Here is a 14,688-nt window from a genome sequence, read left to right as displayed (position 1 = left end):
GACAAATCAGAGAAAGACATGACAGAATAGGATCTGCCCGACTCTCATGAGAAAAGAGGAAAGGGAAGCTCCTTAAGGGGCCGTGAGAGAAGGAAGCAGTTTTCTCTGGGAGAGTTTTACACAGACAGGTTAGAGAGAAGAAGCTAGACACAGGTGAAGACAGAAAAAGCCAGACAATAAGGAGACAGAAGATTAGAGCAGACTGCCAAAGTTAGTATGAGGACAAGCAGAGGAATTCAGGAGAGGCCAAAAGAGAGAAGCCAGATTAAATCAGTCAGTTCAGAGAAGAGTTTGAGTCAGAACAGTTGAGTTGAACCAGCCAGTCAGAGCTCAGAAAGAACTAGAAAGGGTGAGCTCATTCAGAAGTAAGTCTCAGAGGCTGAAAACATTCTAGGCCTAGCTAAGATTGTACAGGGGCTAGAAGGCCTGGGTTAGCAGACTGAGGCAATAAGCTTCCAAGACAACAATTACATCAGAGGAATAAAAGATACTTTTTACAATTCAGGGCCGCTGGGTGTCCATACTGAGTTCAAAGCTAGCCAGAGTGACATAGTAAAGCCTTGTCTTTAAAAACAGGAATAGGAACCGGGCATGGTGGCGCACGCCTTTAACCCCAGCACTTGGGAGGCAGAGGCAGGTGGATTTCTGAGTTCAAGGCCAGCCTGGTCTAGAGTGAATTCAGGGCTACACAGAGAAACCCTGTCTCGAAAAAAAACCAACCAACCAACCAACAAACAAACAAACAAAAACACACACACACAAAAACCAGGAATAGGTACTCTGGCAGTATTATTACAGACAGTGCCTGATATTTCAGATACCCAACAACCTAGTTACACTTTTTTAAAGTAACATCCTCTTCTTTCGAAATATCTGGTAGAGCATGGATACCTATGGCCCAGAACATAGGAGATAGATATAGAATTATCAAAAGTTTGAGGCCAACATACCCCACATAGCAAGTTCGAGATCAGCAGGGCTATCTCATTCCAAAATAGAAAAATAGTATCTGAGAGCGGGAGATAGAGTTAGTGATTTGCATGTACAAAAGCATTATTAGTTCAAAATATAGCATGTCTAGGAAACGTCCATATTCTAGCTTAAACTTTAAACAGTACTGAATGAATATAACATACTTGTTCTGTAGGTCAAAGATGCGCTGACATTCCTCTTTGTAACGTTCTTGATGCTCAGCCACTGAAAACCTTGATCCACGAGCAAATTTACTCATGGGCCCCTCTCCAGAGCGAGCCTGTTCTGTTGACATTGTACGTACCACATCAATAACTTCCCAGCGGGACAACTTTTTAATCTGAAAGAAACACAGAACTACACATATGTAACTCATTCAGGGATGTTAAAGGACAAAACAGGGCCATGATTAGAAACCGAAAAAAAAAAAAAATCAAAGCCTAAAAGAAGTTTCACAAGTTTTGGTAAAGCCTCTACAGCATATGAAGCTCCAGACGATTCTTTCTAGCTTCCTACCTTTTCTCTCTGCATACAAAACCTCTTACCAGGAGTTTTCCTCTTCTAAACCTACCTCCTCCTCAGGCACACCAAATTTACGAAGAAGCTGCTTGGCATTTTTCAGAGACAGGCGACGAAGGTCTGCATCTGTTCCTGTGACTGTCTTTTTCACTGGCTGAGGCTCTTTATCATCCTGTCTCAAACAGAAACAAATAAAAATCTGAAGCTGACCTCCTAACAGTAAGCATCTATGACATTGTGGTAAATGAAGCACGTCCAGGCCCTCCACTCTATTCATCGACTGCTCAACCCTCAGTCCTTCCATTTTGATTTCTAGACTCTCACCTTCTGTTGTGTCGGTTTGTTTGGAATCTTCACATAGGAGAACCCTTCACCACAGCCTGTAGGATCTGCTACTCCAGTCACCTCCAGGAGACATTTGCCCTTCATGGCAGCAATGAAAGCCCTTGTAGTATTCCAAGGAGCAGTACGAACCTGAGATAAAGGAAAGGATTCTCAGGGTAATTTTCATGATTTCTTAAATTATCAAGTTAAATGTAGTGGCTATCCAATGCCTGGCTCTCTTCTATGGTACTTATATCATGATATTAAAGAGATACTCAGAGTGTAACCAGGATAAGAAATATGAGGAAACAATGATGTTCTTCACTCCACTTTCCATAAAACTTCAGAAGGTAGTGTTGTACCCACACTCATGATGCTCACAGTTAAAAGGACATCTGTATTTGATTGTCATGGCTCCCTTATTTTGATTTTTTATAATAGGGTCCCTAGACCAGGTTGCCTGAAACTCCCTAGGTAGTAAAGCTTATCCTTGAATATCTGATCCCCCTGCTTCAAGAGTGATGGGATTACAGATCTCACTAGCCCAAAACCTTCTTTTTAAACAAGATAACAAGAAGCACTGATTTAAAAAGTGTTGAGGGCCAGAGATGGCTCAGTGAGTAAAAACATTTGGTGTACAATCACAAGGACTAGAAATTGGATCCAAGCACCCACATAAGAAGGCCCATGTCCACAAATACCTAAAACTCCAGCTCTAAGGGATCTATGTGATCCCCTCTTTTGTACCCTGTACACAGGCACACACACATACAAACACAAATAAAAGTAAATCTTTAAAAGTTTTCTTTGAATTAATGAAAGTACATAGCTGGGTATGGTGGTACACACCTTTAATCCAAGTACTTGGGAGGCAGAGGCAGGCAGATTTCTTTGAGTTCTAGGCCAGCCTGGTCTACATATAAGTTCCAAAACAGCAAGGATGACATAAAGAGAGACCCTGTTTTGAAAAGAAAACAAAAGAAAAGGAATGAGACGAGAAGAGAAGAGAAGGGAAGGGAGGAAGGAGGAAAGGGGGAGGAAGGAGGAAAGGGGGAGGAAAAAAGAAAAAAAGGGAAGAAAAATATAATGCAGACTGGAGAGATGGCTTAGCGGGTAAGAAAGCTAACTGCTTTCAGAAGACCTGGGTTCAGTTCCAAATGCCCACATAATGTAGCCATCTCTAACTCCGCCTACAGAGAAATCCAATGTAGCTGATCTTCAATAGGCACCTATACTCACCTACATTTTAAAGATTTATTTATTTATTTAATTGTATATGAGTACATAAAATACTCATTTATTGAAAGAACATAAAATTGGATGTGTTGGGAGGTTCATCAGAAGATTTGGAAGGAGTTTTGAGAGGGGAAAGAATACAATCAAAATATATTGTGTGGAAAAAGGCAATAAAAGAAAAAGAAATTTCTAAAAGAGGGAAGCTATTACTCTCTTCAGACACACCAGAAGAGGGTATCAAATCTGTCACAGATGGTTGTGAGTCACCATCTCCACCATGTGGGTTGCTGGGAATTGAACTCAGGACCTTTAGAAGAGCAGCAGTCAGTATTAATAGCCACTGAGCCATCTCTTCAGCCCCAACACACACCTACTTATGTGCACATACCCACACACAGACACACAGACACATAATTAAAGACAAAAAATTTCAAGATGGGTAGTGGTGGTACATGCCTTTAATCCCAGCACTCAGGAGGCAGGGAGGCAGGAGGATCTCTGTGTTCAAGGCCAGCCTAGTCTACAGAATGAGTTCCTGGACAGCTACACAAAGAAGCCCTGTTTCAAAACAACAACAAATCAACCAATCAACCAACCAACCAAACAAACAAACAAGTGTTGCTGGGCATATTGGGATGTCTGTACTTTTAACACTTGGGAGACAGAGGTAGGAAGATTTAAAGTTCGAGGCCAGACTGGATTATAAAGCAAGATTCTGCCTCAGAAAATAAAAATAATTTGTAAAATCTTACTTCATCATCAATCTTCATCTGGAAATCTTCTTCATTTTCTTCCTCAGGAGCAAAAAAGGACTTCTCTCCATAGCCAGCATCCTGAAAGAAGACAATTCTATGCATAAATAAGGTCAAAGGAAAAAACATATTTTCTCCAAAAACAGTTTTGCTGAATACCAAATCCAAATATAAAATACCAAACCATATTCTGCATAGAAAATAGATCCTGCATTTTTAATGTATATATTCCTGTTGAGCACCCTTGAGATCGTTGAGCTCCTAGAAGATATGCCAGACTCCAAGGAATTTGCTGCATTAGTTCAGAGGCAGAATGCTTGTCTAACATGTGCATGGCCCTGGGTTCAAACAAGTTTTTTTCTAGAATCTTTTAAAAAATAATTTATTTTTATCTTATGTGCATTGGTGTTTTGCCTGCATATATGTCTGTGTGAAGGTGTCAGATCCCTGGAACAGGAGTTACAAACAGTTGTGAGCTGCTGTGTAGATGCTGGGAATTGAACCCAAGTCTTCTGGAAGAGCAGCCAGTGCCCTTAACCATTGAGCATCTCTCTAGCCCTCAGACAAAAAACATTTTCAAGGAACTTATGTGGATGTGTGAATAGCTTAGGACCCATTTTAAAACCAAGCAATCTAAGCTAAAGAGAAAGAAAAATTCTCACTACAGAATTTCTCAGTTGGACTTTTTCTGTTTTGGCCTTTGTGGTGGTTTGAATGAAAATGGCCTCCATAAGCTCACAGGGAGTGGCACTACTGGGAGATGTGGCCTTATTACAGAAGGTATGGCCTTGTTGGAGAAAATCTGTCAGTGGGGGGTGGGCTTTGAGGTCTCAAATGCTGAAGCCGGCCCTAGCGTCACTCTGTCTTCCTGTTGTCAGCTAATTTGGATGTAGAACTTCACGCTACCTCTTTAGAGCCTGCATGCTACCATGTTTTCTGGCATGTTGATAATGGACTAAACCTCTGAACTATAAGCCAGCCCCAATTCCAAGTTGTCCTTTATAAGTGTTTCCATGGTCATGGTGTCTGCACAGCAACAGAAGCCCTAACTAAGACAGCCTTATAAGCCACACTTCCAGCTATCATCTCTGCCTCCCCGGGAAGCTGCAAAGCCCTTTTCCTGCTTGTTTTACAAAACAGTCATCACTCAATTGTGCTATCATTTTTAAAGGAAGGCAATATGATTTAAGTTCCTCACTGAGCGTCACATTGCCACTTAGCTATACTGTAGCTTTCCTTAGAATCCATACACACACAAAGTACCTCATACAGTTTAAAATGTTGAATAACTGGTAATAATCTAGTAACTATAATCTCTACAGAATTGTCTTCTATCTTTCTGAAAAGAAATTTAGGCATAAGCAGTGCCTGACAAGAAGAGGCTCACCTTTAGTCTCTGTTCAGCAGCTATCATGCTATAATAAGCACAGCACTGTTCTGGGGATACCATAGCTCGGATCTCCTCTTCCGTTGGTAAACGAAAATCAGACTTCAGCACCCACCAGTTTGAATCCATCCCTGGAAAAGATTCAGGGAAAACTGTTCTGAATTCTAACACCCAAAAGTAACAGTATAGTTACCTGACACTTAACCATGAAATGCCCTAAATATGACTAATTTAGAAACCTTGCTGTCAGGTTTCTTACATCTTATGTAAGACATGCAAATACTCACTTGGACTATACTAGCAACCAATTATCATCAAATTATCAAAGTCTCTAGTTACAAGGTTTGGTACCTTCTCTTACAACCATCAATTTCTATTCTATTAGTTATAATTTCTTTTAACTGACTGTCATAATTCTTTAGGAGTACAAGAGCATCAGAGAAGACAAGAAGTCACACTGAGGACCTGTACGTTTGAAGTCGGCACAGAGCTTTAGCCTCTTCCGGATGCTGCTTTCTGAATGTGAAGGAAAGGCTTTCTTTATATCTTCCATCCGTATCCTCCGTGGCCTATCTTTACTCTTCCAAAAGAGCCGGTAAATAAAAACCTGTCCAATAAGCCAAATACATTTTATTACATAAAGGATAAAAGCTCTTACCAAGGTGCCTTCTCCAACTAAGCTCAGATGTGTTTTCATCGTTCTATTAGCATGTGCATCTTAGCCCAACTCCCACACTCCCATCTTACCTGAAGAAAATCTCGGATGTGTGTATTGGCCCTTTTGGAGTTAGGACCAGGAACTTCAAATAAGGGACACTGCTGGCCAACAACAAAAATATCCACTAATTCTCGAATAAAGTAACCCTGCCTTGTTCGAATGATCAGGAAGTCAGATTCTGGCATCTTATGAAGATAAATTGGAGCACGAAAAAGGTTGTTCTCAAATGCCTAATGAAAGTAAACCACAAAAGTTATTTACAGAGAATCTTTAGAAAATTCAGCCAACTATTAAAAAAGGGAAAAAAACTTAATTTTACCTATATTTATTAGCTCTAAAGTCTATATAATAAGATGAGTAAAATATGGAATATCACACAAGATTTTTTTTTTTAGTTTTTTTTACCCACTGTCTTTTAGAACCTAATAGACAAAAGGAAGAAAAACTTTAAAAATAGAGCCAGGAATAGCAGTATATACTTCTAATCCCAGCATTCAAGAGGCTGAGGCAGGAGGATCAAGGCCGTCCTAGGCTACAGTAGTTCCAGGCTAGCCTGAGCTATGGAAAGAAACTATCTCTCAAAAAAATTGAGTCAAAGCTGGACATAGTGGCATATTCTGTAATCCCAGTCCTTGTTAGGAGGAACAGGAAGGTTAGGATTCAAGACCAGCCTTGACTACACAGTAAATCTGAGGCCAGCCTGATTGCATGAGGACCCTCCCTCCCCGCAAAAAAGAAAAAAACGGGGCTGGGTGATGGTTCAGCAGGTAAAGTACTTATTGTACAAGCATGAAAACATGAGTTTGGATCTCCAGCACTCACATATAAAGCTGAGCACAGAGGTATATGCCTGTAATCCCAGTGGTGGCAAGGAGAAGACTAGTGGTGACAAGAAGATCCTCTAAAGCCTGCTAGCCTGCTAGTCTAGACAAAACTGTACTCTAGGATCTATGAAAAATGATGCTATCTCAAAAGTAAGGTAGCAAGTAATAGAGGGAGACAACCAACAATGATCTCTGGCTTCTATACATAGATATAAAACACACAGAGATACACACAAACTAATTAACTAGCTAATTAATTAATGATATTGGAGGAAAAGGTATTATAATACCTATCTATAATCCCAGCACTTGAAAAGCAGAAGCAAGAGGACCAAGAGTTCAAAGCCATCCTTGGCCACATAGCAAATTTGAAGGCAACAGAGGCTATATGAAAGACCTTGACTCAAAAAAGTGGAAAAAAAAAACTATACAATTTAGATTCAGAAGAAATAGCTTTTGCCAGTCACTGTATGAAGTTCTGAGCTTAAGTTTCCTTAGCTGAAAAATGCAGGATATTGGGCTGGAGAGATGGCTCAGTGTTTAAGAGCACTGACTGTTCTTCCGAAGGTCCTGAGTTCCAATCCCAGCAACTACATGGTGGTTCACAACCATCTGTAATGGGATCTGATGCCCTCTTCTGGTGTGTCTGAAGACAGCTACAGTGTACTTATGTATAATAAATAAATAAATCTTTAAAATGTACCACTTTTTTTGCAGTGGTAGACACAAACCCAGGACCTTGAACACATGAAAGGACCTGTGATGAAGGAGTATAACTATGAGCCCACACACAGTGGGAGATGAACAATGAGCTTTGGTTTGGTGAGCACTCTACTCCTGAGCTTCATCTCTAGTCCGTCAAACATCCTAATTTCACATAAAGAATTTAAAACACTCATATCCTACCTTAATTCTAGGTGGACTTCCTGGTGTGTTTTTGTTTTTTTTCATTTTTGAGACATGGTCTTGCTCTATAACCAAGGCTCACCTCAAAGTTATGACCTTCCTGCCTGTGCCTTCCTACTACTGAGATTATAAGCAGGCATCACCAACAACACCTCTCTCTGGCTGTCCTGGAACTCACTCTGTAGAGCAGGCTGGCCTCAAACTCACAGAGATCCACCTGCCTTTGCCTTCCTACAGTTAAAGGCATCCATCACCATCCCTGCCCCCAACCAATGTGTATTTTCAAAAAACATTTTATAGTAACTCATGCTCATATTTGCAATTCCAGAACTCATAAGGCTGAGGACTGCCCCAAAGTTTGAGGCCAATCTGAGGCCAATCTAAGCTAAACAGTAAGTTTCAGGCCAGCCTGTGCTAGAGTAAGAACCTAGCTCAAAACACACAGACACCCCTTCACAAATCAAACAATAAACAACCTCACTCCTTTATATTTAGGCTAAAGATCTAAAAGATAACACAGAATTATTTTCAAGGAAGTATCTTGCCTTAAATTTTAAATTATGGCCAGTCAGTGGTGCCACATGCCTTTGATCCCAGCACTTGGGAGGCAGAGGCAGGCGGATTTCTGAGTTCAAGGCCAGCCTAGTCTACAGAGTGAGTTCCAGGACAGCCAGGGATACACAGAAAAACCCTGTCTCCAAAAAATAATAATAATATATTATTATACTAGTCTTTTTTTTAAGATAGTCCCCTATTTACCAAACTGGATAGAAACTTGCTACATAGCTAAGAGTAACTTTGAACTCCAGCTTTTCTTTTATTTATTGATTGACTGACTGTTTTTTTCAAGAGATTAATTAAGGTGCTGAGATTAATTAATGGTTTGCACCATCACACCCACTATTACTCCCAGTGGATTATACTACCTTATACCTAATACATGAACACCTCAATCAACCAAAATTGTTCCTTTCTGGGCAGACTTGCTCCTTATCTGTCAATTTCCTTAGAAGAGAATAAAGACAGGAAAGAATTCTTTACCTGCAGTAACTGGCCAGGATGAAGAGAACCCAGGAAAGGCGATGTATGGCAATAAACAGTTTCTCCGTATTTGCAATCTGGGGCTCCAGGATCTTTTCCAGGTTTCTAGAAGAAACATAGCAAGCTCAAACTCACAGAATAAAACCAATAAACATACATGTAATCTTCCATAAGCATAGCATTTGCTATTAACAAGAGATACCACTCCTTTCTCCCAAGAAATGTATATGGTAAAATACATGTTCACAGATTATTACTACATACCTAATTAGAGTTACAGTAATAAAAATTTCAGGGCCTGGAGAGATGGCTCCATGGTTAAGAACATTTGCTATTTTTACAGAGGACCCAGGTTTGATTCTTAGCACTCATATGGTGGCTTACAACCATCCATACTTCCAGCTCCAGGGAATCTGACACGCTCTTTTGGCCTTCTCAGGCACATGTATGTGGCATGCATATATTCATACATGCAGCAAAACACTCATACACATGAAGTGAGTATTTAAAAACAAACACATACAAAAAAAACATAAAAAGTATTTGAGTACAGTCTCACCCGCTTATAGTAGTTTTTTATCTTGGTTGCCATGCCAACTTGCATCATTAATGGTCCATTTTCCTCACTGTATTCAGCAAGAATAAGGTCTCCATCTTTGCCTGTGAGATCCTGAGGTGTGCGCATAAAAAACATCTCTCCACCACCCGAGGCTTGCCTCTCTTGTTCTCTCATCTGTCCAAAATGAAGAAAATATAGCTTATTCCCAACAGAAAGATAAACTACACGTACACTGATATCATCCAATCTGAGACAATACCAAAACGTTTTTTACATGTTATTTTTTTCAATTTCATTGTGAAAACTTTCAAACATACCTCTAAAACTGAAAGAAAAGTATTCTGAACATCTTTGCTCTCACTATTTAAGCATTTTCCCTACTAAATCTGTACAGTTTCTATAGGATTTTAGTGAACCAGTTTTAGAAGCTGCAATAGTTTAGCCTTAGGTATGTTCATAGAAATCTTCTAGAGGGTAGAAATTGAGCTCAGTGGTTGAGCACTTGTCTAGCAAGCTCAAGGCCCTCAGTTCAATCCTCAGCTCCTAAAAAAATAGCTAAGAATAAGGACATTCTTCTGAATAACCAAAATAAAATTGTATCACATCTGAGAAAATAAATAATCCCTAATATAATCTAATATCCAGTATAACCCCCCAATTTGTACCTCAATTACCTTACAGAACTATTTTTCTAACAAGGATTCATTTATACCTTTGCCTTCTTTTTGATGTGCTTCAGCAAAGGCTGAACTGAGTGTGGACCTGGCTGAGATAGTGCCCCAAAGGAGTACTTTTTTAGAGGTGGGCGATGGAACTGCCGAAGTTTGATGGGTCCCATGTGGGTAGGAAAGAAGGGCTGCCGTAATTCTACAGCTGGAATTGAGTGCTAAACAGGAAACAGAAGAGTTAAAAGTAAATACTAACTCCTTCCCAGGCAATCTTTACCTATACCCTCTGTCAAAACAAAGCAGCTATTTGTACCTGGATAATATTTCCTCCAAAAGTACCTCGAAGGCCCTGTTGCTTGGGATAGTAATACTCATCATTGGAGAGATTCCATGGATCTTTCACTTCTGGCTGAGACATGTTCTAATGATAATGATAGATCAAATAAGTATTGGTCAGACTACACTTTCCTAATACTTTTCTTTGTTCTTCTAAATACCAAGTCCTTTTCTTTTCGCAAACCTGCTGTGGCTCTTCCTTGATGACTCCTGTTTTTCCTAAGAGAATTCGACTCTTCTTCAGAGATGATTCTTTCTTATTCTCCTTAGAAGGAGAATTAGAAGTAGCTTCTTCCTTCTCATCAGGGATCTCTGAGGATATAACAAGAAATGACTTCGGAAATGCTCAATTTTGTTCTTTCCTCCTGTTTTCTCCTCTTCTTCTTCCCTTTCTCCTACCCTCTTCCCCATCCCTCTATACAATACTAAGGATTGAAACGAAAATATGACACAGCTAGGTAAGGATTCTACTACTGAGCTGCATCTCAGCCCTCTGACCTGCATTTTCCATTATCTTTAGATACAATATCACTAAATTACTAATGCTGTCCTGGAACACAATCTGTAACTTAGAAAGGCCTTGAATTTATAGTCTTCTTGCTTTGGCCTCCTAAGTAGCTGGGATCCATGCTACTAGGTCCAGCTAAAATTCACCTTTCCACTGATAATTTTGGAGTTTCTAAGTAGATGTCTCACTTCACTTCCAGACTACTTTTAGTTGGCAATTCTCTCCAGCTAGACTATATCTGATGTCTTTTGTTTCTTTGTTTCAAGAGTTTCTATGTAGTCCTGGCTGTCCTAGAACTCTATAGACCAGGTTGACCTTGAACTCAGGGATCTGCCTGCCTCTGTCTCCCAAGGTGTTTACCACTACTGCCCAAGCCATGTCTAATGATGTCTTGAAGATACAATTTTAAATATCCCTACATGAGTTTTTCCTAAACAATATTCAAACACTAAAAACTGGCAGCTACAACTCTGCTTTTAAAAAAGCATCACCTAAAAGTTTCTAGCTTTTGCCTTCTCTAACATTTTTATATCCTCTTGACCTTTGCCATTAATAATAAGATGTCAAAGATAAGGAGCATTGGCTCCTGCCATCAACATACCCAAAATCAAGTTCTCATCATTGGGATCAAGTGTCAAAACAGGAGGCTCCAAAATTCTAGGCATGTTCTGAGCATCCCAAATGATATTGTCCTCCCAACGTCCATATACCAGATCTTCATTATCAATGGGGAAAATGGAGTACCAAGGTTTATCATCATCCAATGTAGCTGTAAAACCTGACCAAACAAGAAGAGAAAACAGTAACAAACAAAACATTAATTGTCCTTTCAGTTATGATCCTAGCAAACAGAAAAAAAATATTAGTGCAGGTACTCATGTAACTATTTAAACGAAACCTACTAGATATCACGTATATCTCTCTTTGACAGAAACCACTGCTAACAAAATGTTCATTGTAATACTGTTTATAATAGTTCAAATTTAAACAGCCTACTTACTAAGGGACTAGCTAAATAATTATGGTGGGGGGCTGGAGGGATGGCTCAGCAGTTAACAACACTGGTGGCTTTTCCAGAGGACCCAGGTTCAATTCCTAGCACCCACATGGTAGCTTACAACTATAACTCCAGTTCCCGGGATTTGACACCCTCACAGAGACAAACATGCAGGCAAAACTCCAATGCACACAAAATAAAAATAAGTAAATCATTTAAAAATTATGATGATCAATATTGCTATTAAACTATATTAGCAAGTAAAGCAATGATCAGCAAGGAAAACATGCTTCTAAGAATATTATGCACAAAATAAGAATTAAGACTGCTATGCATTCAGGAGACAGAAAGACAGAGACAGAAAGAAGGACTGTGAAGTGAGCCTGAGGGCTGGCTAATGGCTACACACCAAGATCATGTATCAAAACACTCTGTTACTGAGCTGCTATACTCTCCTTTAATCCTAGAACTTGGGAAGCAGAGAGAGGAAGTAGCCCGTCAGAGATGCACAGCAAGACTTTTTCTCAAAAAAACAAAAATTTAAAAGAGAGACTATGCAACCAATAAAGTATTTAACTAAACCTGAAGAGAAAAACTTTTTCAAAAGATTTTTTAAATTAAGGCATTTTAAGCCAGGTGGTGATGGCACACACTTTTAATCCCAGAATTCGAGAAGCAGGTGAATCTCTGAGTTTGAGGCCAGCCTCATCTACAGAAAGTTCAAAGACAGCCATGGCTACACAGAGAAACCCTAGCTTGAAAAAACAAAAACAAAATTAAGGCTCTTTTGAGTTGCATGTGGTGATGTATATGTATAATCCCAGCACTCAACAGGTAGGGGCTGAGGATACTGAGTCCAAGGACAACCTGAGTTATATATAGTAAGACTGGATCAAAAAAAAATCAATGGCAGGGTGGCAGTGGTGGTGGTGTGTTGCCTGAATTATAAAATGAATCCAGGGTAACTGAGAAAATATGGAGAATACAAAATGGTATAAAGAAAAATGAAGAAGGCGGGGCCTGGTGGTACATTCCTTTAATCCCAGCAATTGGGAGACAGAGGCAGGCGGATTTCTGAGTTCGAGGCCAGCCTGGTCTACAGAGTGAGTTCCAGGACAGCCAGGGCTACACAGAGAAACCCTGTCTCGAAAAACCAAAAAAAAAAAAAAAGAAAAGAAAAGAAAACTGAAGAAACTATAATAACCACTGCTGATACTTTAATATATTTTTGTCAGATTTTTGTTTATATGGTGCTATGTTTTTCATTTTTACAAATGGAATACCAAATATGCTGTTTCCTATTTCCTTTTCTTTATATTTTAAATATTTCCTGGCATTTACTGGATCAATCACAGTACTCAAGAGGCTAAGTTAGAAGGATTACTTCGAGTTCAAGGCAAGACTGAAACATGCATGGCAAGTACTAGGCCAGCAAGGAATAAGGAGGGAAATCTTTTCTCAAAAATCCAATAAATCAAGGTGACTTTTAAATATGCCCCCTCTGACCTCAGAGTTGGTGAAAGGGTTATCAAGATCACCAAGAATAATTTAGAGGTTGCGGGGCTGGAGAGATGGCTCAGTGGTTAAGAGCACTGGTTGCTCTTCGAGAGGTCCTGAGTTCAAATCCCAGCAACCACATGATGGCTTACAACCTGTAATGGGATCTGACGCTCTCTTCTAGTGTGTCTGGAGACAGCTACAGTGTACTCATATACATAAAATAAATACATCTTTAAAAAAACAAAACAAAACAGCATTGTAACACTGAACTTGAATGGCACGGCAACAAACACCGGCATTGTAGTACTTAGGAAGCCTGAATTAGGAAGATGGTGAGTTTAAGGACAACCTGAGGTAAACAGTTGAGTTCCAGGTTAGCTTCAGTTACAGAGCAAGACCTTGTCTCAACATTTATTAATTAAGCTTAACAATATACTTGTAGAAAACAAAATATTAAAAAAACATTAATAGCTGGGCGTGGTGGCGCACGCCTTTAATCCCAGCACTTGGGAGGCAGAGGCAGGCGGATTTCTGAGTTTGAGGCCAACCTGGTCTACAGAGTGAATTCCAGGACAGCCAAGGCTACACAGAGAAATCCTGTCTCAAAAAAAAACCCTGAAAATTAATAATTGATAATCTTTAGAATATCAGAATTTTTCCTTTGACATTGTTTTCATGATGTTGAGCACAGTTTTGTGTATGTGTGTTTTGCTTTGTTTGGCTAGTTGGTTTTTTGATACAGGGTCTCTCTGTAGCACTGGCTGTCCCAGAATTCATTCTATAGGTTAGGCTGACCTCAAATTCATAGAGATCAGCCTGCCTCTGCCTCCCTAGTGCTGAGAACAGAGGCAAGAACCACCACTGCCCAGCTAAGCACAGTATTTTTTATTTTAACCTGGTTGAGAAAAAATTATAACATGATAAATATAAAGTGCCTTTATGAACAAAAAAATGAAAAAAAAATCAGAGATTAGATTTGAAGCATTTCACTTTCTCTCAGAAGCTTAAAAGAGCACAAGTAGGATTACTTATAATGACGGAGATAAAAGCCTGGATGTTAGATATTCCTGGCATAGAAGCACACCTTGCTGCACATTGTAGGCCATGGCATTCCTAGTCATACTGGAAGGAAGCCAGCCTGCCAAACTCGCACGCTGAGGTTTTGTTCCTTTGTGTTTGACATCCTCCCCATCCCAAATGATATCATCTTCCCAATGCAGCTGTGTCACCATTAGGAAGTTTTCATCTGCCAGAAGATCGACGCCACTGTTTTCCTCAAGTTTCCTTAATTTCTGTGTAAGTAGAAAGAAGAATCAACCAGTCAGTCACTAATCAAAGGTCCCAATGCAGATCCTAAATGACTCAGGAAGTGGTGCTTTTCCAGGCTTAGTGTCAAATACCTGCAGTGCTAACACTTGCGAGACTGAAAGGAGAATTCCAA

At 39.7% G+C, this 14,688-nt stretch overlaps 1 protein-coding gene across 11 annotated transcripts in view; it reads right to left on the bottom strand.

The window, feature by feature from the left end:
* Taf1 (TATA-box binding protein associated factor 1) overlaps window positions 1–14,688 on the bottom strand; it is a 74,218-nt gene that overhangs the window by 43,303 nt on the left and 16,227 nt on the right. For all 11 annotated transcript variants that reach the window (XR_001782748.2, XM_017318514.1, XM_017318518.2 and 8 more), the window contains 14 exons: window positions 14,332–14,539; window positions 11,352–11,528; window positions 10,427–10,554; window positions 10,220–10,327; window positions 9,951–10,124; window positions 9,239–9,412; window positions 8,680–8,784; window positions 5,938–6,138; window positions 5,656–5,797; window positions 5,191–5,321; window positions 3,804–3,884; window positions 1,816–1,965; window positions 1,544–1,663; window positions 1,137–1,312 (listed from right to left, as the gene is read on the bottom strand). Coding sequence is in view for 10 of the 11 variants with exons in the window: in XM_017318514.1 (XP_017174003.1) it covers window positions 1,137–1,312; window positions 1,544–1,663; window positions 1,816–1,965; window positions 3,804–3,884; window positions 5,191–5,321; window positions 5,656–5,797; window positions 5,938–6,138; window positions 8,680–8,784; window positions 9,239–9,412; window positions 9,951–10,124; window positions 10,220–10,327; window positions 10,427–10,554; window positions 11,352–11,528; window positions 14,332–14,539 (2,075 nt within the window). In the remaining variant the exon portion in view is untranslated. The remainder of the gene's footprint in view (window positions 1–1,136; window positions 1,313–1,543; window positions 1,664–1,815; window positions 1,966–3,803; window positions 3,885–5,190; window positions 5,322–5,655; window positions 5,798–5,937; window positions 6,139–8,679; window positions 8,785–9,238; window positions 9,413–9,950; window positions 10,125–10,219; window positions 10,328–10,426; window positions 10,555–11,351; window positions 11,529–14,331; window positions 14,540–14,688) is intronic.

The sequence above is a fragment of the Mus musculus genome, chromosome X (assembly GCF_000001635.26).
Source record: "Mus musculus strain C57BL/6J chromosome X, GRCm38.p6 C57BL/6J".
NCBI classification, from domain to species: Eukaryota; Metazoa; Chordata; class Mammalia; order Rodentia; family Muridae; genus Mus; species Mus musculus.
The sequence above is the reverse complement of the archived record's forward strand: the minus strand, read 5'-3'. Positions and strand labels throughout refer to the sequence as shown.